Source organism: Python bivittatus, unplaced genomic scaffold (genome assembly GCF_059951505.1).
Source record: "Python bivittatus isolate LINGU-HERP-01145 unplaced genomic scaffold, Pbiv_v1 ctg000020_np1212, whole genome shotgun sequence".
In the NCBI taxonomy this organism is placed as follows: Eukaryota; Metazoa; Chordata; class Lepidosauria; order Squamata; family Pythonidae; genus Python; species Python bivittatus.
Genome location: NW_028277030.1, coordinates 10,983,849 through 11,009,376, shown reverse-complemented (window position 1 = coordinate 11,009,376; position 25,528 = coordinate 10,983,849). Strand labels below are relative to the sequence as shown.

The following is a 25,528-nucleotide window of genomic DNA, read 5'->3' as shown; positions in this document are numbered from 1 at the left end:
CAACAACATCTGCTTATCCCAGGTCCTTGGGAAGGACTCGATAGGCAGATAAAAAATGCCAAATCCAGTCTAAACAGCTGGCTGATTGTGAGACCAACCATAATAATAACAAATCCTGTGTCAATACCTTTACCACCATCAAACAACATCTGCCTATCCCAGGTCCTTGGGAAGGACTCAATAGGCAGATATAAAAATGCCAAATCCAGTCTAAACATCTGACTGTGCAACCAACAATAATAATTAAATTTAACTCTGGGCGGTTTGAAAGTCCAACTTTCACTTCCATAGAGTGTCACAGGAAACACCATTGCTTGCACTATTCTGATATTTGTAGATATAAACACATCATCGCATCTGAATATCTTTTCTAAAGTTTTCACAACTATTTTATGAAGTGCTAGTCTATGGCATATTTCCTGACTGCTGGTTACTTTACTACTGATGGTTGATTCTAAAAAGCAGAAGCCATCTACCACTTCAGTATCTTCACTGTCAACATTCTGGCTTAAGAAAGTATTGCAACAGAGTTTAGCACAGAGGTAAGCAGGCTATCAGCTCTCCCTTAGCTTTTTCTTTGCCCCTGAGGATAGGATAGAGATAGCAGCACTCAAACACAGAATCACGATAGATTTGTTAAGCATTTATAAGGCGTAACAATCCTATTTTCCTTTTTCCCCCCCTAAAAAGCACCCCCTATAGACAAAATTTAAAAAGCAAACAAACAGATGGGGCACAAATCATGGCCTTATATGCCCTGGGGAAATAATTTACATCACTGCCAGACTATTTCGTCCTCCTTCTTCTTAGCACCATTATGGTATGGTGGGTAATGTTGGACTAGGGGGACTTAGGTTTAGGTCCACTCTCAGCCATAGACATTCACTGGGAGTCTTTGAGCCTGTCACTCTCAGTTAGCCCAAGCTCCCTCGTAGAGTTGCTGTTGCAGGGATAAAATGGTCCTCAAGCTGCCTTGTGCTCCTGACGGTTTGGACTCAGGTTTAGGTCCACTCTTAGCCATAGACATTCACTAGGAGTCTTTGAGCCTGGCAAGGGCAAGATATAAATCTAACAAAATAATAAATAACAATAAAGCCAGATGTGGCTGCAAAAATGTTGCCTATCTCTGGTTTAATATCACCTGCAAACTATACATTCAAATACTACATTGAAATGCCTAGGCCATCTCTCATTTTCATAGATTTTAGCAGCATCTCTGTTTCAGCCCTAATGGATAAATTGCTTCCACTTTTCTTGGACAAAATGATATAGCCATTTCATGCAACTTGTTTAAAAGCAGCAACTACACTCTTCCATGTAGCTCTTCTCCAAATATTTGCATTTGTCATATTAAAAAGAGACTGCTAAGTGATGGTTAAGTTATTACTGCTGATTTATCAAAGGAAAATGCATTCAGGTGTCAATACATTTCATATTAATACATAAAACATTTCCACACTTAGCAAGTAATTTCTTTCCTTTCCAAAAGGAGTAATTTTAAAATTAAATGTTGGCATCCTTTTCTTTTTTCTTTAAATTCCCACAGGGTTTTAAAAACAGACAAATAATGATGGCATTTCCCTATTTATAGTTATCAAATGCCATGAATGGGTAAACATTAACTTCTATTCATTACTTTAATCAACAAAATTCTTGGCTGTGTCAGTCAAGACAGATTTAATCAAGGAAGGCCTGCTGTAAAGTTAAAATTGCATACTTAAACTGCTGAATAAATAATTTAGAGTTTTACTGTGGAATAGGCCCTCATAAACCACTAAATTAACAGCTGGCTTAGTCTTCCTGGAGCTGGTAATCCTATGGCTAGGTGCTGTCACTTTATATTGGAGCTAAGTTATAGATCTACGAGCCTCTGTAAAAAAGCATGAGCTTTTATACCCCATGATTTTGTTTTCAGGCTACCATGAACGATGTCAGTAAGCAAACCTGAAGTGCTTCATAATTATTTTTGGTCAGGAAATTTCTTACTCACTGGTTTGTAAACATTATTGGTTTTAATTGGATTTCTAATTAGAAAAATTGGGACCACTTGAAACAAACTTCCACATTTCTTCTGAATGTGGAATTGGGAAGACATAGCATTCTGCATCCTTTAGCAAATGCATAAGGAATCAATTCTGAGAAACTGAGAGATACTTCCTGATCCTGTAAGGACTCCAAGCTAGAGATGGACCATGGAGAGTTAGATCATGAGGCTTAAGAGAATGCTAAATAGTTATAGGTAACACATAATCTGTGGCTTTTTCTTGAATAGCCCCCAACAAAATCACAAATCAGACAGATTAACCCTTATCTTCCTAAAGGTTCTCTCCTGGCATGATGGCTTGAAAGTGATTAGCATACTAGTTCTTTGGCAAAGACTGTCACAAAGACTGCATAGTTAGATGTGTATTATATCTAACATGACTAGAAGAGTTAGTTGATCCCTATGTAAACAGTAGACCATGCAGCAGTATGGTTATTTAATACTTAGAAACCAGGTTCTTCTATACAAACATGCCACTAGATTGAGTCAACTGATTGCAAATGATGAGGACACTGTGAATGACATTCCTGTGTTGTGTTAATATAATATAATTATATTTTTATCCTGCCTTTTTAAAAATATATACATAAGCCAAGGTGGCAAATGTACCTAATATTCCTGCCTATTTTTCTCCACAACAGTTGAATGTAAATATCTAGCCCCTGTTAAAGCTAAACAGTAGCTTTGTTTCATATCCCAGAAATACTTGTCACTTGACTACAGATCAGTGATAAAATTTTACAGCCAGCCTCCTGTGCTATTGCCCTTTTAAGTTATTCCTCCAGGTGACAAGTAGAGCTAATATCTCAGCAGCTGCCTGCTGACTCAACATAGAAATCTTTTACTAGCCTATTACTTAGATTGACATGATAGTCTGCTTATAACAGTGAATTTACACATGCAATTAATATATATATACTGGACTGTTAGATCTAAAATTCAGTTCATTAACTTGGCTTCAAGATGCAACATAGGGAAGGACATTTGGGTTTCAGCTGGAGATTCTGCTTAAAGAAATCTTTGACAAAGCTTGGTTTTAATAAAGTAAAGAACCAATACTGAACAGAACTTATCTGCATTTCAAAAAGCAATGAATGAACTAGTATTAATTGGCAGCTCTCTCTGATACATACTGTTGATAAGCATGTAACAATAAAATTTCCACATTTAATGGTGTTATATAATCTTGTAAACACATTTTCTTCAAACCCTAAACAACAAAGGCGAGAGAAATCAAACATTCAAAATACTCCTACAGAACAAAGGAACTACATTATCAGGCAGGTTAGCCCTATGAACCCTCCAGTTAGCATTTATACTAGCTGAATTCATGATAGCTTCCTCTCCCAGGAGCAAAGTTAAAAGGGCAAGAATACATTGGAAACAAAATTTAAAACAGCAATACTCAGAGCCATTGGCATAGCAATGGCATATTTATCTCAAAACTGCAATTAATTTATAGTAAAAGACTACAAAAGAAAAGAAATACTAATGGGATATATACCAACAAAATTAAATGGTGAGTTAGCATATTAGGGAGACAAAAGTTAGCGTTGATGACTTTCTGGCAAATTAAGCAGATCACCCAACCTTGAGCACAAGGCAGACTCAGTGCCTTCTGATGGCAATCACAGTTGGGCAGAATTTAACAATTTTCAGCACAATTTTAGTAGAAGAACCCATTAGTATAAAGAACAAAACTTAGGTTTTTGGGCAATATATGTGCCTATGCTATATATTAATGTAAAGATTAAGATTTAATGAATTAAAAGAAAACAAATATCATTTTTGCTACAGCTTCATATAAACAAAAGCATAAGAATCATGTAGAAGTAGCAGACTGCTACCACAATAATCAATATATGTTCATAATTACTCATTAAATTGCTGACTGAATAGAAAAAAAATAGAATCTAATTCCAATTCTGAGAATAGAATAGGATTCCATTTTTTAAAGTAACAATTTTATACAACAGCATGAACAATTAAATTATATATAGCAACAGAAATAAGATTTCAGTTTACATTTTGTAAACTTCTAGCTATATTATAGTAGAGTTTTGATGCTTAGCATTCTAAAAGTAGTAGACAAATGCATAAAAACACAAAGTTTGTGAAAACACACCATTGTTATTTTCTAGTTTTTACTAAGCTTAAGAAAAACAAATTCTGTGATAAATGACACTGTTGTACATGGAGTATATCCCCCCACTGAGGCAAAACTGGAAGTGTTTATTAGAAATCTTTCCAGCACAGTTTAACTCACTTTTCTCAATACTTTTTAATCACAGCTTTAAAAGCGATGGAAGAATTGTCATTACTCATCTTCACTGATTTTATTACACTAGCCTCCCTCTCAGGTTCAGCTCTACCCACAGAATGGAAACGATCTAGATTACATTAACTAGCAGACATACAACCTCAGAATGCTTGGATGAAGGAGACATTGAAGATTCCTAATTTTATTTAGCATTCCCCATCCATATTTAGACACTCTGCTCTCTCTTTTGAGTCAAAAATAGGCATTGGAGCCATCATCAACTCACACAATGTGATTCATTCCCTATGCGAATATGGAATCCTCCATCCACTGATTGTTTAATTATCATTTGGATGCTGAGGAGCAGTCTGCTGCTTCCCTGCTACAAATGTGATAGGAGTGCTGGAATGGAGGCAGAGAATAGGAATCCAGCCATCGAACAGGGTTGTTTGAAGCTGAGAAAGCAACAAGGCTTCCATGGAGAAGAAAAGATGATGGAAAGCAGCAGCAGGTAGGGGAAATAATGGTAGAAATCCAGTTTAAGAATTGAATACTTCAGAAGGTTCTTTAAATAAAAATCCCCTGACAGTACAGTGTTCAGTTCAGATTATGAAACCATAACATGTTTGATGAAATCTTGACCAGAGGACAAAGGGTTCTTTTGATGTGTGCCCCTGCCAGATACTTTCTTCTCATTGCCTCCTGTTAATGTAATTGTTCCCCTTTCCTTTTTTAAAATGGCCATTGAAAGTAAATGACCCAGTAAATGGAAGTGAAACAACTCCTGGGATTAAATTCTAACTGTTTAGTTTTTCTGCTTAGAAGGAAAAGCATCAAATCATAAACCACTAACCACTCATTTCAAGTACTCACCCATGGGGGTGGGAGGAGGGGGAACCCCATGTGTTGGGCCTAAGGTAACAATTCTCACTGTTACACCTAAAAAAGCATCTGCCTCACCATTATGAATCTTTTAATTTCATGCTTTTTCATTCCCAATATGTTTGATAAAATCAAGTAGTTCTTAGTCTTCTATTATATATATGAATGGTCTCACTATTGTAGTTATTTATTGAAATACCTATAATTGACTCTAAGTTCTCTATAACACAAAAATAAATCCATGCTCTTTTACAGTTCTTGACAAATTAAGTAGATGGGCAGAAAGGCAAGATATAATTCAAAATAATAACAATACTCTCAAATCAAATAAATTGTTATTGCAGGCATTAACCTGTATAGATAATAATACTAATATCAGCTCTGAACTCAGCTTGTTGAAAAAGAAAGTGCACAAATATGGTAGCATAAATAAAATTAAACAAAAAGTAGCTACTTTGTATGTAATTGGAGAAAATTATTTATAACGGAAAACAAAATATAAAGTCTAAGCCCCAACAAAGGCAGTTTTTGAGGTAATCTCCACAAAGCAGAGTTCTACCCACTGTCTTAATAATTACAATTTCAAGACAACTAAAACCATTTTCAGCTGAAATTTTGGCATCACTACAGTCAGAGTAGACAGCATTACACTGGGTGGACCAATGGACTGACCATATGGGACCCGGAAGTTGGTGGAGCCGGTGCAGTGGCTGTAGTGATTGTTTTGATGAATGGAATTATCTTGGCTGTTTTACTTATTTTTTATTATGGTTTTTTATATGCTATTATATTGTTCCTTCCTTGTTTGTAAATTGTTAAATTGTTGTTTTTACTGTTTTTACATTTGTTTTAACTGTTTGTAAGCTGCCCAGAGTCATATATATGAGATGGGTGGCTATATACATTTGAATAATATATATATATAAATAAATATCTTTATATATAACATTGCTATTGCTGTCACAGTTTCTGGTACACTAATATAAAACCTGAATAGGAGGTTAATAGTAGGATTTGCTGCAAAATACTGCAGTGTGGAGTATTTCTGTTCAGATAACCCATTACAGTCTCTTCCCTCCTATCCATTCTCTCCCAACTCTGTATGTCAGAGTACTCTTTCTACTTCAGATATTTAATGGAGTGCTTTTTATCTCTTACTGCTCTAGGTTTTTCCATAATAGTATTTTGCATGTTTGCAAGCTTTCAGATTTTCCCAACACTGCTAATTTTTCCCTCCTGTAACTAAATGGCAGAGCTTTGCAACATAACAGCACCACTACTGAATATCAGGAATGGAGAGAATGATAAAAGAATTCAGACCAACAAATTTAAATATTTTTTCTGCTCTAAAGATTCATCTTGTGTATATCTCTTAGCCCTATAATGAAATAGTTTCTATTGAATTCCAAGAAATATTTCTTTCTAGGCTCAGAAGACTGTTTCCTATGTGTTTCATAGATTTATGTCCTGTGCACATGTCTCATATAGCTTCCATATCCCATGTTAAATGAAGCAGCAATTGCACATTTCCTGTATCTAATTTCTACCACATGAAATGAGTCCTACTGATCAAGTATAACTGCATAAATATACCTATAAAAACTTATTTTTAAAAAATTCTATTACCTCTAAGTGATTCCGCCGCTCTGCAATGACTCGTTCATCCTTGTTTCCAAATAGCTTTTTTGGGGGAAATTCTAGCATTGTCAGCTGCAAGAGACAACAGACAATGAATCAGCTGAGAAAAGTTTCTTAAACATGAAGCACCCATGGAGCAAAAAGGTTAAATGTAAGATATATGTGTTTATTGGATGGTCTACTAAATCAGAGAGAGAGAGAGAGTGAGAGTTTTGATTTATAGGCCCTCTTTTTACAAATCCAACCAGCTTCAAAACAAGCCAAAAACAAATAATGGAGAAAAGCCAGTAAATAAAACAGCAGCATTTACTACTTCAATGCTGGTCATAAAATTTAGAAACACACCAAATAAGTTGAAATAGGTGTGTCCTGCAGTCTTTTCTAAAAGCAGTTAAAGAATATATTTTATCCATATGTAAGCTATTGGAGAAATAGCCAAGGAAAGCAAGTTAAGAGACTTGTCAATTTTCCAAATGTATAATGTTACTTCCAACTTCAAAACAGGTTTTTGTCTCCTTCCTTTACTCTAAGACTGCTGTAAAACATGAGATCATCCTGTCCTGATGAAAGATAAAGCAGAGTCTAATCCATGAAAATTATTGTGGGATCTAATATAAACCAAATCAGATGATTTCTAAAATTTTTCAGTTCATAAAGAGGTTTAATGCCTGCACCTTGAGCTAATGAAGCGAACTGGCAGAAAGTGCTGACGTAAAATGGGCTGAATAAATTCATGAATTCCAATAATTATAAATTAACCTGTGTGGGACTATCTGAAATTTCCAGATCATTATTAAACTCAGACCATAAGAATTACAAAAGTATAGATCAGTACAGCAGAGTCTACACAATGAGTTTGGTTGCCAAAAAGAAAAAAAAAAGCACCTAGTAGCTACAGTTGACTGCTTATTACAAAAGCAGTACTGTACTCTTCCTTTTCGATTTAGGGCAAAATCTGTGTTTTATTACCTACCACAGAGCCTTGGGGAAAAAGAAAGTTAAAGAAGAGCGTAAGTGCTTTCATATCTCTCATCATTTGATTTAGGTACACTACTTTCAACAGCCACAAATAAAAATATTAGAATGTTATTTTAAATGTCATTTAGGTTACTTTATGTCAACAGGCTTAGATTCCATGTCTTGATTCTTCGTCTTGATTTTCCATGTCTGACATGGGAAAAATCAGATGTAATCTTACTGTATTCTGTATACAGTGTCGAGATCTGCTTCATTTATGTTTGAGCTAATAATGGGGGAAATGTCCTACTTTCAGGTTTTTGAAGATTGAACAAGCTAACACAAAACAGAAGTACTAAAACTCAAAGTAAAAGAAGTGGATAAAAAAAACATTTTTAAGACAGAAGTAACACACATTTGCTAATTTGGAAATTTGACAACTCTATTATCTTGAGACATTTTTTCAGTAACTTATTTGAAGACAAAATAACCTTTGCCAAAATTTCTCCAGAGGCCTCAAAAGGCAATATAAAATTTGCTCTCAAACAGGTCAAAGGCCAAACAACAACAATGGCTACAAAAACAATAATTTAACTAAAGGGCTCCCCCGACCATCAAGGCAAAGGACAGTCTTCTTTTAAACTTTAGCCCCCCACCCCCACATCCAGCCTATTTCAGGTTAAGTTATATTTCTGAAAAATACAATTTGTTCTGAACTTGGAATGAACTATTTACTTTCCTATAACTGAAACTATTTGAATTGTTATCTGTCAATTCACACATATGGGTTATGCTTCTACACAGAGCTCATTTGGAATCCTCTACATCTTAAAAACAATTGGTAGAAGTTCCCCTTTGTGTATAGCACACATAATTAAGTACAGCTCTGACTGAATTTGTTCAGTCTCCAAGATCAACATACTGTAGAAGATGTTGGAGAAGGGGAAATGTCCAGCAAGTAAGGTAGGAGGGCAAGGATGCATGAATTCACATCTCATCAAAACCAAGGTCAGTATGTTTGCATCTTGGGCAATACTCAATGCTGCAGTAGAGGTGGAATAGATGGTCAGTCTCAAGGTTTTTCCCAGCAGGACTACAATGATAGCCACTGCTGAGGCACGTAACACCCATTTGTGCAGTGGATGGGATATGACTAAGTTGATTGCCCTGGACATTCCTTCTTCAACCTGTGAATTGTAACAATAAAAATCAAATGGACTGAGTACCAATGTACTTTGATATGTAAAACTGAAGTGGACCTCATATTACTCTATTTTTGAATGCATCAGATCACTGTAGATTTGTCTGATACAATCTTAACTGTTTGGACTTTGAAAAAGCTCCAGAAAATCTAGAGAACCTTTCAAATTGCAATAGCCCTATCAAGGCTATACAGCTGAGATTAGAAAGGTATGTGAACTGGGGTTTGGTAATCTAAAATTTCTCATAAACAAGGCCAAAAAAAAAAAGAAAGAAAGAAAGAAAAGAAAAGGAAAAGGAAAAGGAAAAGGAAAAGGAAAAGGAAAAGGAAAAGGAAAAAAAGAATCATATTAAAATAAATAAAATAGAACTTTAAAAAGGAAGAATTCTAGAATTGGCAGGCTCTAAGAACAAACATGCTACCACAGTGGCAGATGAAAATAAATTGAAGAAATTTAGCAGGAGTTACACTACTTATCTATATTATTCACAAGTTGGGCCTCTTGCCAAGGTATTCTGTAAGTTTGTGAAGAATTCTAGACAGGCTCTGCATAGGCCTGTAATCTATGTGTATGAATTAAAGAGAAAATGATGAAGCAATTACGGCTTATTCATAGTACTACTGTTGTAGTTCATAATTCTAGATGAAATTCTTTCCAATAATGAATTTATTGTATTACTCATTATTGGGGTAGCTATTAATAGTCAGAGATGGGGTTACTCCAGGTCAAAGAATAATCACTGTGCTCTTGTACACTGCAATATTTACAATAAAAATGTGCTCGTGTGGGACAGATCTGGACTGCTGTACTTTGGTTAAGTATAGGTCATTGCTTTTACTCCATATATATCTTAACTCTGATTGTCTATGTAAAGATGTTGCTGTTTTTTGTAACACATGAACATTCGGTCAAGAAACACAGGTTGAAAATCTCCATGAGAACTAGGCCTTAAGTGGCTTCGCTGTTTCTCCCCATATACTTTCCTAATTTCACTCTGATTTGTATGTGGAACCATTCATTCAGTTTATTATATTCTCAAACAGGGAGGGACAGAAGCACAAATAAATAAGTGATTAGTAAATGCTGTTATTTGTTATTCTCTCCAGCTTGACCTCAGCTTCAGTCAAGCATCTCGTGGTCTTCTCAGCCCAATTAATTTTCTCAAGTCAAAGTGGGTAAAATACACTTTCAGTTGCCCAGATGGTAAAAATTACTCAGCAGCTACAACACTCACGTGATTCTCTTTTCATTAACCCAACAGAATAATCAGACTGAAAACAAAGTAGGCAGCTGTGCATCCAACAAAAACAGGACATAACATCCAGCCTGCAGGTGGCTTCTCCCATCATAGGTCTAAAAAAAGGCTCTCCCTTTGCCACTGAATCATGCCACTCCCATGATTCAGCTTTTCTATTCTTTGCCATGGGGCATTATTTTCCACATCCTTTTCCTAACGACCCTGACTTAATAATTCTGTTATTAAATAATATGTAACATTTACCTCTCAGCTCAAGGAGACTCTTAATAATTTTAAAGAAAGACAGTATGGTTAATTTCTGTAGCAATAATGACTGGAATCCCATCCAATATTATATAGGCATTTGGGGGAGATCTAGGCAACAGAATTTACTGCATTATTTTAAAATCAGTCTGTCCACTGCTATTAAAGAAGCAAATTAAACTCAGCAGAAAATGTTTATCTAGGTTAGGGGCATCTTTCATTCCCAAAAGTAATTTCTGGACCTAGCTGGATATAGCAATAAACACTGGAAATATTAGGCATGAGAGGTAACATAATATGATAAATTACTCCAGCATTGTGTTTATTGTACACAGTGTGGTTACATTCATATGCAGAATGCTAATAAAAAGTGAATGCAGTGTAATTTAAAAGTTTATGCAAACATTTTGAAACGTTATAAACACTATGTAGCCTTAACTCAATTTTAAACTGTTTCCTAAATAAACACATAGGACTAGTAAAGAGTTTACTAATTAGTTACATCCTTCAAAAAATATTTCCAGAAAATATGTTCATTGCTACTGACTCGTTTAGTTCAATTCAAGATGCTCAGTGATATTCACTAGACTTCTAAATGTCCCATGTTTCACTTTCAACAATATATTTTGCCTGCAGCCGCATTCAAGTTTCTACAAGAATCACAGTTGAGTAAGAGATATACAGAGATTACACTTCCTAGCATAAGCCAAAATTCCCATGTTTGGTTCCACTATTTTGAAGAATTTTACAGCATGGCTAACTTTCATTGTCTTTCCACAACAATAATAGAAACAGAAATTTAAATGATCCGCTAGCATGTCAACCAATAAAGTTATACATTCAAATGCTACCTTACTTTTATACTCATGATGGTCTGAAATTTAGACCATCTAAAATTTCTTTAGTTTCCTGATTATGCACAGAAAAGGCATCAGATTGCTAGAAGGCAGGGTTCAGCTATTTTTCTGGGTACCAAATAACAACAAATGGGCCAGTCACTTTCTCTCAGCTCATCTCACCTCACAGGGTTATTGTTGTGGGTAAAATAGGAAGAGGAAGGAGTAGAGGCAGTCCTCACTTAACAACCACAACAGGGACCAGAAAATTGGTTGTTAAGCGAGGCAGTCTTTAAGTGAGTCACCACATGACCAAACCCAATTTTACGACCATTTTCTCCAAACCCTAAACAACAAAGGCAAGAGAAATCAAACTTTCAAAATACTCCCACAGAACAAAGGAACTATGTTATCAGGCAAGTCATTAAGCAAATCACATGGTTGTTAAGTGAATCTTTTTTTGCTGGAATTCACTTAACGACCATGTGATTCACTTAGCCCTGGTGATTCACTTAATGACCACTGTAAGAAATGTTGCAAATCATGATCACATGACCTCAGAGGGTGGTGCGACGGTTTGTGACAGTCATAAGTGCAAGTACAGGTTGTAAAGCACTCTTTTCAAGGCCATCGTAACTTTGAACTGTTAAATGAATGGTAGTTAAGCGAGGACTATCTTTATTAGCTATGTTTGCTGCCTGGAGTTATTTATAAAATAATAAAGGTGGGATAAAAAAATCTAAAAAAAAAAAACAGCAAAACTGGAATCTTGGGACTTTTCTTCTGTAATTTGTTATTTAATAGTGGCATTGGGCAGTCACCCTTCAATCCACCCAACTACTCCTCCATCCCCAACACTGCTACTTTCAGCAAATAAGCAAATAGTCCTTTAGGGGAAACAACAGCTTGGGAATTCAACTGCCATTCAAGTATGCCACAATCTGAGTAAGCCCTCCAAAAACAGCTGATATGATTAAAAAAAGAACATCTAAACAGCATTCTTGAAATGTGTGCTTAATGTAACACATAATTTGATCCTGACATACATTTACATGATCTGCTAGACACTTAAGCCTCACTGATTTTTAGATTGCTTCACTTTCTGTAATGTGTACCTTTTTGTCTATGACATGAGGTAAGCCACCAACACACTACATCCACAAATACTTTTTGGCCTAATGTCATATAGCGTTTTGGATACAATGGTCTCTCCCTTCTCTCATTGCCTGCTGTGTTGGAATGAAAACAGAAATAATATGGGCCATGCCAATATTAGAGTCTTCCCATACAGTACAATTAAAGTCTTTCCATATGTCCCTGCAGCTCTAAAAGTAATCTAGGCGTGAACAGTGACACAACTATAGAATTATTTTAGGAATGCCATGCTGTGTCCCCAGTGTAATGCTACAATTGAAAACTGGTCAATATACAGTAGAACAAGAGCCTAAATTAGTATTTTATAGTAAAATAATATTGGACTATTGCAACGCGCTGTACATGGGGCTGCCCTTGAGCATTCGGAAGCTTCAGCTGGTATAGAATGCAGCTGCCCAGGTTGTAAATAGTGTCGGCTACTCGGCACATGTAACGTCACTGCTTTGGGAGCTGCATTGGTTGCCGATGTGTAATTCACAGTGCTGGTTGTCACCTTTAAAACCCTCATGGCTTGGGACCGGGTTACCTTAGGGACCGTCTTTTCCTAGTTGTTTCTACCCATCTAATCTGGTCCGGCAGGATGGGTATGATTCGGGTCCCGTCAGCCAAGGAATGTCAGTTGGTGGGGACCAGGAAACATGCCTTTTCTGCTGTGGCACCTGCCCTCTGGAACATCCTCCCTCCTGAGATTAGGATGGCCCTGACCCTTTTGGCTTTTCCGAAGGTCCTGAAGACCTGGCTTTATGCCTGGGCCTGAGGCCTTGAGTGTGCGAAGGACTCCGTTTGTGCTGGTTGTGCTGACACTGGCAGTTTTTTAAGATCTCTTGACTGTATTTATATTTAATTTTCTGCACTGTTTTTAGTGTTTGATTGTTTTTATTATTGTTAGATGCCCAGAGTCACTGGTCTGAGATGGGCAGCTATATAAATTGAATGAATGAATGAATGAATGAATGAATTTTTAATTACAAGCTCAACTTAATAGTTCTTATGAATTTAGAATGTTTGCCCTCTCAGAACTAGGGTATGACCAGGTATTATTAATTAATTAACAATCCTCTTGAAAGAAACTTGGGGAGGAAAAGTTTCGTTCATATGACTTCAAGTCCCAGGGCTGTGACCCCTCTAAGGTATATAAAAACTAAAACTAGGGATATTGTTCAATTTATGAGGGACTCACTGTCTAGCAGGAATATAGTCTCTGATCAAGGCTTTATGGCTGCTAAGTATACAGTGGTAACTCGGTTCACGAACTTAATTCGTTCCGCGACTCTGGTCGCGACCCGAATTGGACGCGACCCGAATCAAATTTTCCCATAAGGTTCAATGTAAATATGGTTAATCCGTTCTGACCCCTCCGAATTTGGTCGCCAACCAATTTTGGTTGCGACCCGAATCAAATTTTCCCATAAGGTTCAATGTAATTACGGTTAATCCTTTCTGAACTTTATGTTTGTTTTTTTTTTAACCACAAAAATATGACACAAAGTACAGTACGAAGAGAGAGAACGCTAACCTTGCTCGACGCGACTTCTGGCGTGGAGGACAGGAAGGCGGGTGGGGAGGCAGTTATTGCTTGGAGGGACAGTCCCCCTCCCTACAGGAAGCCACGACCACATGTCATGGGAGGGAAAATGGCTGCAGATCCTGTTCGTCACCTGATGCGGAGTTTGTGAATGGAAGCAAAATTTTGCGAATGGAGCTGTTCGTGACCCGAATTGGTCATGAACAGAAGCGTTCGTGACCCGAGGTACCACTGTATTGACAATCTCACAGTTGCAAGTCACAGAACCATCTTCACACAAGCATGTTTAAATGTACTACCTGCAGCCCTTTGGGATGGCAGCAGAGGAGTCCTATTATGATCAGTACTGTCCATGTGGGGATGATGAGGTTGAAATGGTTGATTATGTGTTGCCATGTTGCTTGTGGTATAAAGAGGTACACTATGAAGATATTGTCCCTATGTTAGTGAAGTTTCCAAGAAAGTTGGAGCCATATTCATAACATTCTCCTCGGTTGCTGTGTGTATTTTAATTTCTGTACTACGATGGAATGAAGGAATAAATAAATAAATGTTACATAAAAGTTGTCTAAACAGACTGATGCCTGAAAAGAATGGAAGTTATGGGAAGCTTCTGTGCTAAATATATAAATTGATTACACATTACACACTTTTTAGATACAAATATTAAAGAAAGTGCCACATAATAACTGCCCATACCCAACTATTTCTCTACCATTCTCTCTGTTCTGCTTACATTAGCAAAACTTTACATCTTACTCTTGAGCGTGCTGAGTGGAGACCAAATAGCATCAGAGCACTTAGTCCATGCTTGGATGAGTCCACTGAGACAGCCTTGTACGTCTTGCTGTGCTGCTCCATAAACTAGACTTAGTACTCTCAGTTAATGTTCCCTCTCTTTGATAAATGCATGGATTAGCCTGAAATTAAGGTTGTCTGCTTTTTATTACAGAATCAATCTACTGAAAACTCTAGGAAAGTTGCTAAATTCTGCTCAATCATGACTGTTGTTAAAAGATAATGGAGATGAATTACACATAAGCTTGGATAATTATGCATTGTGTAGATTTCCATATTAATATTTGTAACTAAATTCTGTTCTTCTGATATGTAATTTGTTATTGGTTTATTGGTTTATTGTCAGAGTCTGCACACTCAATCCCAAAGTTCAGTAAATCCTCTGGAGACCAAAAAGTTCCATTACAGATTTCTTTATTTTAGGAGAAGCGCACAGCATCATAGTTTGTTGAGTCTGCCTCAACATAGCAAAGCCTTGTCTTTTTAAGCCCAACTTCCCCCCCTTCTAGGTTTCTATTCCCACTTGCAGCTCTTCGCGCCTTCCACCAGTTCTCACACGTCCTGGCCTTGGATGTCTGGCTGAAGATAGAGATAACAACACCTGGCCTCCTCCTTCCCCCCCTTATGGCAGGTCAAGCAAACGGTTAGAATAACATTCCCAGCACTACTCTATTAATCTATGTTTAGCAATTAAAGCAAAAGTATAATTAGTAATTAAAACATATAAAGCAATCGAAGAATCTGGTTTGCGTAGATCCTGACATTTATACCATATTATTATTTTCTTTTTTAGCTTTAACCATGAATCAAAAGAGTATGTAAATAAATATATGTACAGGTAGTCCCCGAGTTAAGAACGTCCAGTTTACGGATGAGCCATAGTTAAGAACAGAACTTATTGTAGCAAAATTTGAGTTAAAAACACAATGATTTGAGTTAAATACACAATGGTTTGAGTTAATTACACAATACTACCTATACAGTATTATACAATAATACTGTTCTGGCTTACATACAAATGCGACTTAAGGACAGACCTTGGGAATGGAACTTGTATCTGTAACTACAAGATACAATGATAAAACAATATTACTTTGAATTATGAATATATAAGTGGACATGATTGTTTTCACGATATAAAAAGATATTACCTTGAATTATGAATGTACAAGTGGCCATAATGCATGACAACAAAGCTTTTAAAGGGTAACAAAATGGGATAGTGAGAAAGAGTGATAAAAATGTATCAGACAGAGAAAAAATGGTATTCTCACTACTGCATGAGATCGGGTCCTCAGCTGTGGGAATGTGACCATCAGTAGAAAAAAAAAATGTCCACCCTGCTTGAGGTTTCAGTCCGGCGCTGCTCAAATATTACCTATGTCTCAGAGATGCTCGGAACTTCTCAGCAAGATTATACAATTGGGCATTACAAATCTAATTACAAGTCACACTGCATGAGTAAACCACAAGGGGAAAGTCTAAATTGGCCAATTAAAGCCCCAACGGGGGGAAAAATAGCTTGAGTACAGAGCATTGCAACCTGCTAACAAGTTACCAAAGTATTTGACTATTACAATAATTTTCACTGGCACTCTTTTTTTCTAGCAGTTTTTCTTTTTGTTAGCAGAATCTGCAGAAATTAAAACATATAGATGGAGACCACCCAAGACAAATACTTAAAATCAGATCAGACACATAAATATTGTTTCTGTCACACTGACTATAATACTTAGGTAAATTCTGAAGATGAATTTTACAACCCATGTCTAAGATCTTATGATATGAGAATTAACACTTTAAAAAAAAAAAAAGCTGGACAAATGACAAACATAAAAATCCCTTGCAAATTTTTCAGTATATATTAACTAGATACAGGTGTTTACTTGACAGAATGAGAGCCTAAGAAGGCACTCAACAGATGGTATCAAGTTTTTCTTCTGTATTCCCGAACAGCGGCACATTCCTATACCTTTATTCCATTTTTAAAAAATTACATAACTCCTGTGGCCAAAATTATATGTATCCTAAAAACATACATTCTGAAATGTCTTCTTCCATTCTGCAGTAGCAATCTTTTTCCAGTAAGTATTCCCCTGATCTTTATGATTTTTTAAAATTTTTCTTTCACCTAAACTTTCTTGACAGGACCCATTTGATGTAGTGGTTAAGGTACCAGGCTAAAAAAGAGGACACCGTGAGTTCTAGTCCCACCTCAGGCACAAAGCCAGCTGGGTGACCCTGGGCCAGTCCCTCTCTCTCAGCCCTAGGAAAAGAAGGCAAGGGCAAACCACTTCTGAACATCCTTGCCAAGAAAACTGCAGGGACTTGACTTGAAGGCACAAACATTGCCCTCACCACTTTTCTTATAGTTTTTCTATAGGTATTTTGTATCCAGTGTAATTTTACATACTTTCATATTCTCTTCATCCTCACAACAGAAATGCATGTCCAAAAAACCTAGATTGCATGCATTTCTACCAATTTATATCAATGTGTGTTCCACCTTTAAGATGATTTTTGTGGTGAAACTCCACAGGAGCAATAGAGAATACAGTGGAACCTCGGGTTACGAATTTAATTCGTTCCGTGACTCTGGTCGCATCCCGAACTGGTCGCAACCCGAAGGAAATTTCCCCATAAGGTTCAATGGAATTACCGTTAATCCGTTCTGGCGTGGAGGACAGGGAGGTGGCTATTGCTTGGAGGGAGAGTCCCCCTCCCTACGACCACGTGTCAGGGGCGGAAAATGGCCGCGGACCACGTGTCAGGGGCGGAAAAATGGCCACGGACTACGTGTCAGGGGCAGAAAATGGCCGCAGACCACGTGTCAGGGGCGGAAAAATGGCCGCGGACCATGTCACAGGAGGGAAAATGGCTGCATATCCTGTTCGTACCCCGAGGCGGAGTTCGCAAACCGAGGTAAATTTTTGCAGCCGGAGCTGGTCGTAACCCAAAAAGTTCATTAACAGAGGCGTTCGTAACCCAAGGTACCACTGTACCATCTTTGCATATGGACACCAGACCCTTTTTGCAGCCCCCAGAGCAACTCCATCACATCACTGATTTTTAATAATGGTAATTTCCATGGTTCCTTATTAAAGCAAGGCAAAAGCACCCTTTCCCTCTGTTGAGGAGCACAGAGCAAACCCTGAAGAAGGAATGCAAGAAAGGTAGACATCCACTTAGTTCTGGGAAGGAAGAGGGGGTTGAGAAAGATATTAAAATAACCCCACTTTGATTCTCTTTAGTATAAGAGAAAGCAGAAGGAAATTGTTAGGCTTTCAAGATTCTGTTATTATACCCTAGAACAACAAAGTAGAGTAGTCTCTGTTTCCTGACCTGGCCTTCTTCAAAGGGATGACAGCCTCAGTGAGGCATAAATGGATTCTCACAGTATCTGGTCCCTTTAAATATTGTTTGCCTCTGTCTGAGCAATGTAAAAGAATTCCTCCCTGAATGTCAAAGATATTTAATGGGGTGGAGGTGGGGGGTGGAGAACAACTGGTTTATCTTTAGGTGTATACCGTAAATGGCATTCCAAACCTAATGTGCTTTTGCACCAGAGGATTAAAAATAACCCTGTCAAGAATATTTAAGTATGATGCAGTTCTCTCTGAGTTTTCATTACCCTGTAATATTTTTCCCTAATTTTTAAATGACCTATTGGTTCACCTAAGGCAAGAAATCAAGCATAGAAAAGCACACAGTCTAAAGGTAAATATTTTCAGAGAAGTTCAGAGAAGAATGCAAATACAACTGTTTGGAACATGGATACTTTTAACAGTAAATCTAGTATTTGTAATCAGCACGGTTGCTTGTATGCTTATGAAGATAACTTTTACTCCTGTATTCATTGCACAAAGGTACTGTAGCAAAGGAAATGCATTAACATTTGAAATTGCTTTCAAATTGTAAATTTTCATCAATAATTATTCTGAAAAGCATTGTCCATTTAAACTAAGACAGCTCAGGGCACATTTATTAATTCATTAAAACAAATACAGATGGACTTTTTGTAGGAAACATAAAAAAATGAAATTATGTTGTATGGATTTGATGATTAGAAACAATATGGGTAAATAGAAATAATGAAAGTTATGTTGTAAACTTAGAGCAAGAATTTGATGTATACTGCTACTTATATCTGTTGTGAGGAGGGTCCGAAGTGAATTTTTTTTTCATTGCTTTTTCTTTTCTCTTGTTTTCTGCACTTTTGATCTTGACTACTTTTTTTTCTAATATTTCTTTCTTCTTTTTACTCTCTTTAATATTAGTTCTTTTTAGTTTTCACTGTTTGCTTTTAAATTTAATGAGGTTATTAAAAAAAAACAAATACAGATAGCAATCAGAGTTGGGTAGTGCTTCAAATTCAAAGACAATAAGGTGTTTTGCAGTGCACATCGGCATGCATGTTACACCTGTCTGCAACTCCTTAAAGCAGCTGCATCTTTTCCTGGCACAATGTGGCAACTTAAAGGGCTGCACTGTGATTCCAGGAAAAGACGCAGCTGCTTTAAGAAGCGGCAGACTAGTGCTCTGTGATAGAGTTATTATCTACATTAGGCAATAACTGCTTTCCTAACTATTCCTTTCCTCTACTACTTAGAATTGGGAAACTGAATTGAAGGGTGCTGAAGAGCAGATTGGCCAACCTTGGTCTGTTTCCCAGTTGTTTTGGTGCCCAGTATTGCCCTGAGCTCTGTTCCAGAGACTGTAGGACTGAAGGGAAGGTGGAAGCTCCATAAAACAAGTTGTACCCTGATTTTTCAGAGAGGCAATCAGGGAATGGCAGGTGGTTGGTGGGGAAGGTGCCTCTTCCCCTTTCAGCCATGTCTGCTAGAGATAAGGGGCAGGGGAACTATAACTAAAAACTTCCCTACCTCAGTACTGTATTTTGAGGGAGAAGGGACTCATCTTCAGTACCTTCTAGCACAGCTGCTTCCTTAGCTAGCTGGTCAAGCTATGCTGCCATGCTAGCTCTCATCTTGTCCTATTGTGTACCTCTGGATTTAACCTCAGGCAGCCATCTTTGCCAGCCTACTGGACTCTTACCTGGATTTAGTTTAGCAGGGAAACAAACAAACTTGATTCTTGTGTCACAGCAACACATGGGCCAATAAGAGCTCTGGCTGTATAGAATGCAGCCAATGGGGTGCAAGCAGCAAAAGGGTAGAAAGTGCAGCCCAGGCCTGTGGTTGAAGATCATAAGCTCTTTGCTCAATCTCAACCTGCTGGGCATCTGTCTTTTCCCTGAAAGAGAAAGAACTAGTTCACAAGAATCAGACCAAACCATGGGCTGACACCCCTGGCCTTATATGTACTCTTGCATGCTATGAAGTATCTTTTTGCTTTCAAAATTGAAGTGTGCACTGTCCTAATAGCAATTTTAAATTAAAGAAATGAGCTAAATAATGAACACCTTTTATGAAGTAAACTAAGGAACAAACATTAATATCACCACAACACATTTAAGAAATCAAAGCAATGAGACCCCTGTAACAGTCTAAGTTGTTTATAGTACGGTCTTTCATCCAGCATGCAAACACAAGCATGAAGGTAAACCACCATTATATGACTTGTAAGATTTTGGCAGCATACAAATGAAATAAATAAAAATAGTGAAATAAATTTAATATTTTGTGTAATTTGGATATTTGGATTGTCTATCTTGATAGTGCTTAATTTGAATGTTTTCAAATTAAGACACACAAATGTCTGTGCTTAATTTGAATGTTTTTAAAAAGTGAAAAGAAAAAAAAAAGTCTTCCTGTATACTCAGTAGTATATTTTCAATGGCTGATCCAATGAAGAAAATTCCACAAATTCTGAACTTCCAAGTCTGAGCTTTAACAGGCAGATTATCGTCCATTAATCTTTAGTACAAGAAACATCATGTCAGAATATTTGATTTAGTGGATAATCTTCAATAAACCAGGCTATAACTCTTCTAAAGCAATCATCAAGTGTTTGAAGCATATTTAAGTTGAAAACATCAGAAGGATGCTCAACTGTGCAGGCTTTTTGTCCTTGATCACCATTCTTGTCATACTCCATTTGTAGAGGTGGCTGTCAGAAACAGGGCGCTCCTCTATTTGGGGATACTCTTCATATAACACACAAAATAAGAAAAACAAGGTTCACAATGATCTGAAGACTTGCTACAAAGAAAGGAAGCCCTCCACAGCAGACAGTCTGTCTTTTCACATGAAAAGCAAGAAGAAAAATGACTCTTCCCTTCCTTGTGTATAAAACTCACACATGCTCCAATTGCCTGCACAGGCTTAATGAAAGGAAGTACGAGTATTGGATAAGATGAGTTAGAGCAGAAATGAATAGCAAAGATAGATACTTGAGGCATTTTGATCCTTAAAGCAGGTGGAAAGAAAAGCAATTACAGCATATGACTTCTGTAATCTGTAGAGAGGTGAAAGGTCAGTCTGGAAAACTGAACAAAAGAAAAGAATCTTAAAGGGGGGTTCTGTCAGTTCTATGCATTTTTTGTAGCTTGATTTTTTAAAACTGCTCTTAATTAAGGTACTTTTATTTTGTATTGGCAAAAAATGTACATTTATGCATAGCAAATTCATTTATAGCCTGTACTTGGAATGTGTAGCTAATTATAAGCATTATTTATAAAGCACTGTCAAGAGCCATATTTAGAATATTGCCAACTACTGTAATACTCAAGAAGACTGGAGTATGTGCTGGAAAGAAGAACAAAAGTTACTTGCAAGAATGGAACTCAAGCAGAAGTTTAATACTGATAATATGAAAATGCCGGTTACAAATTGGTCATAAATGAATGAAGGATTGTCAGATGTTTATCTGCTTTAGAAACAGTTTTAGGAACAATGATCCGTGCTAATTCAAAATACAGAAGGGTAAACTTTATTAAGCTTAGCTCATATTTACCTTGGGAAAAAATTGCTTTAAAAGGCAAACCACAAATTTGTAATAACACAGCTTAATACTAGCAATGTCAGTTAGTCAAGATTAGCAATATCACTAGTTGCTTATTAAAGCAAGCTGGCAATGGTCAGATAAACTATGCAGTATCAGGGGCATGAGTAGAAATTGTTAATACACAAAATGAGAGCACAGAGAAGGTAGCATGCATTCCTACAGCCTATCTATGGACTCTAAAGGTAGCTTAGATCTTATCAAGTTAACTCTGCAGAGCCATTGTGCAATTTCTTATCAGTTAAGTTGTGAGCCATCATTATCTTCTGATACCAAATGTACATCTGGTTAGGGTTTTCACCTCACTTTTTCTGGGATATCGAGATAAATGTTGGATGGAAAGGATATTAAATTTCCACTGGGTCAACAATCAACAAGTGCATTTTGGGTAGAAGATTACTTTTCCATCAGTTCAGATGGTTGCTAAAAGCACCTGATAAAAATGCAACTCTGTAATGTTTACATCATGAATAGTGAATTGATTGTATTGGCAACAGATCATATCAATATCACTAACATTAATAGAATTTAATTAGTTTTATTGCATATAAGATTCAACTATGGCTTACTTGCACCAATTTAATAATATAATACAATCAACACAGAATAATGAATAAAACAGGTATCACATATACTCTTGATACAGAAGGCAATGCCACTATAAAGGGAAATGATTGTATCAAGAAACCAAGCAAATTACACGGACATCAGTATATACATATACATATCATTCATACAAGAGAAATGAATCCATTTCTCTGGCATGGAGCTATACTCCCCCACTCACAGGTTCTCCTTATTGATCCAATATTTGAACTAGCCCTTAGTTGTAGGTGATTCTAGTGATAATCAAAGTGGGAGGTACCCCTTATTAGCACATGTAGGATGGTAACAGAGCTCAAGGTTCCTAGGAGAAGATGGAATCCTGAGGCAATGGAGGCTTCCTTTCACCCCTATTAAGACAAATGAAGCCTTATAGCAGAAGATCCTTATTGATCAATAGTAGAATGTATGCTGATGTCAACTTCTCCTTATGGCATATAAGGAGAATGTTGGTCGCACAGTCAGCCAGATGTTTAGACTGGATTTGGCATTTTATCCACCTAACAAGTCCTTCCCAAGGACCTGAGATTGGCAAATGTTGTTATTTGATGGTGTTAAAGGAATTGTTGCAGGATATAAGCTGTTTCAAGTAATGCTGCCTTTTGCAATTGACTGATGGTGATTTTGTCAATGCCGATGATCTTCAAGTGATATTCCAGATGTTTTGGGATTGCACCCAAGGCACCTATTATTATTGGTACTATCTCTGCTTTATTTTGCCACAGTTGTTCTATTTCTATTTGCAGGTCTTGTATTTTGTGATTTTCTCCAGTTCTTTCTCTTCTTTTCTGCTGTTTCCAGGTATTGCAATGTCCACTCTCCAGACTTTTTTGTCTTTCTTATCAATTGTTAAGTCTGGAGTGTTGTGTGGCAGGTGCTTGTCTGTGTGAATTCTAAAGTCCCAGAGCACTTTAGCTTCTTCATTTTCTATTTCTTTGTCTGTTTTGTGGTCCCACCAGTTCTTGCTTGCAGGCAAATGATATTTCTTGCAGATATTCCAATGCACCATTGTTGCTACTTTGTCATGCTGTTGTTTGTAGTCAGTCTGTGCAATCTTCTTGCAGCAGCCAACTAGGTGCTCCACTGTTTCTTCAGCTTCATTGCAGAGGTGGCATTTGCTGTCCATTGCTGTCTTCTCAGTTCTGGCTTTGTATGCATTTGTTCTAAGACTTGGACTTGTGCAGCCAGAATTAGCCCCTCTGTCTCTTTCTTCAATTTTCCTGCTCTTAGCCATTGCCAGGTCTTGTTATCTGCCTTGCCCGCTAGTTTTCTTCTGTACTGGCCATGTAATACTTTGCCTTTCCATGTCTCTTTTCTATTCTTCATTTGGTCTTTCTTATAGGCCAGTTTGGTTTCTTTGGTATTCAGTAAGCCTTCATGGTATACTAGCTTCAGTGCATCTTCTTCAGTGTTGAACAGTGATTATATTTCAGACAGTGTTTTTCCATACATCATCCATGTAAAGGAGGTGGGATAGCCTGGCAGATGTTTTTGAGGTTTGATAGTCATGGCCTGACTTGTTCGGTATTGCTGACAGAGGAATCAGTGCAATGACAGATAGTAGTGGTGATAGTAAGTCTCCTTGAAATATTCCTCTCTTGATATTAACCTCTCCCAGTCTATCACCATTAACTAGCAACTGTGTTTTCCAAGCTACATTCAAGTTGGTCTTCCTTCTCTTGCAGTTTTCCAAAATCATCTTGTCAATTAGGAGCTGATCTTTTGTCCCTCTGCTGTTTGGGCAGTTTCCTTTCTGCTCAGATGGAAAGAGCTTGTTTTCAACTAGATGCTGTGTCCAGAACTGCCCTGTTTCTTTTTTGTCAGGTGTTGACTGGTTCATTGCGGTCTCTTCATTGATGGATTGGTGGGAATATTTCTGATTCAACTGAAATTGGAGTTTCTGCCTATAGTGTGCAATTCAGCTTCATATCTGCTGATCTTTTTGGCTAAGGCTGTTCTTTGCTGCTTTATTATTTCCAGTGCCTCTCTGATTTTTCTTGTTTCTAGGTGATATTTCTTGTTCAGGTATTCTTTGGTCTTCTTGTTCTTCAGCTTCTTTTATCTGTTCTAGCTTGCTTGCATCTGATCTTAGCATGCTGATCTTATTTTCCAACCTGATCTTCCATTTTGGTGGTGCATGTTTGGCTTTTTGTCTTGTTGGTTTTGCATCCAAGGTATTCAGTTATAACTGCAGCTGTGTTGTACTGACATCTTTTAATACTTGTCCTAGACGTGTATTATTATATCATCATCATCATCATCATCATCATCATCATCATCATCATCATCATCCCAACTCCCAATGATTCTGGGTGGCTCACAAGTATCAAAGAAATTACTATAAAATTTAAAAAAGCATAAAAGATAAAAATAAATGATGGCAAACACAACAGACCAGATGGAATGAAGTGAGGGGTCTCACTCCCAGTTGCTAAAGGCCTTGGTGAATAGCCAGGTCTTCACAACTCTTCTAAACAACAGCAGAGTGGGGACTATCCTGATCTCACGGGCAACCTCATTCCAGAGAGCAAGCACTGCTATAAAGAAAGTGCACTTCTGGGGTTCCAATAGATAACATTATTTAACTGAAGGCACTTGGAGTGTGCCAACGCTGCAAGATTGAATCAGCTGGTACTATGGGAGACAGGACAATCACCCCAATCTTATTTAGGAAGAGTCAATGAGTTACATCTGTTTTGAGAAATAAAAATAGATCTTGATTTTTATCTGGATGTCTTATGTATTCATTATAAAACCAGAAAAATAATAATGTACTATTCTGGTACAGAAAACTGGTTAAAGAAAATACCATTAGAAAATTACAAAGGTTGTAGCCATATGTGTTATTATGGCAGAGATTCTGTGATATCTTACAATATATTGTCTTGTTCATATTAGAGTAGGGAATTCTTTGGTAAACCAGTGACTGTTCATATGTATAAAATAAAATCCCTTTTCTTCTTCGTCTGTATTTTTATTTTAAGTTTCTTTTTTTAAGATTAAAGATTGTTTTGTTACAAAAAAATAAATATATTCAATAAACAGGAAAAAAAATAGAAAATTGGTTCAAAAAGGAAAAAGTTCCTAAAGATTAAAAACTATAGCAGTTTTTCATTGTGTTTATTAAATGTTTAATCAGCTCATTGTGTTATATGGTTAAAAAT

At 37.0% G+C, this 25,528-nt stretch overlaps 1 protein-coding gene across 2 annotated transcripts in view; it reads right to left on the bottom strand.

Moving 5' to 3' along the window:
• Nucleotides 1–25,528, bottom strand: part of KIF16B (kinesin family member 16B) — a 152,948-nt gene that overhangs the window by 15,758 nt on the left and 111,662 nt on the right. For both annotated transcript variants that reach the window (XM_088134377.1, XM_088134388.1), the window contains one exon: nt 6,813–6,896. In XM_088134377.1, the coding sequence (XP_087990503.1) occupies nt 6,813–6,896 (84 nt within the window). The remainder of the gene's footprint in view (nt 1–6,812; nt 6,897–25,528) is intronic.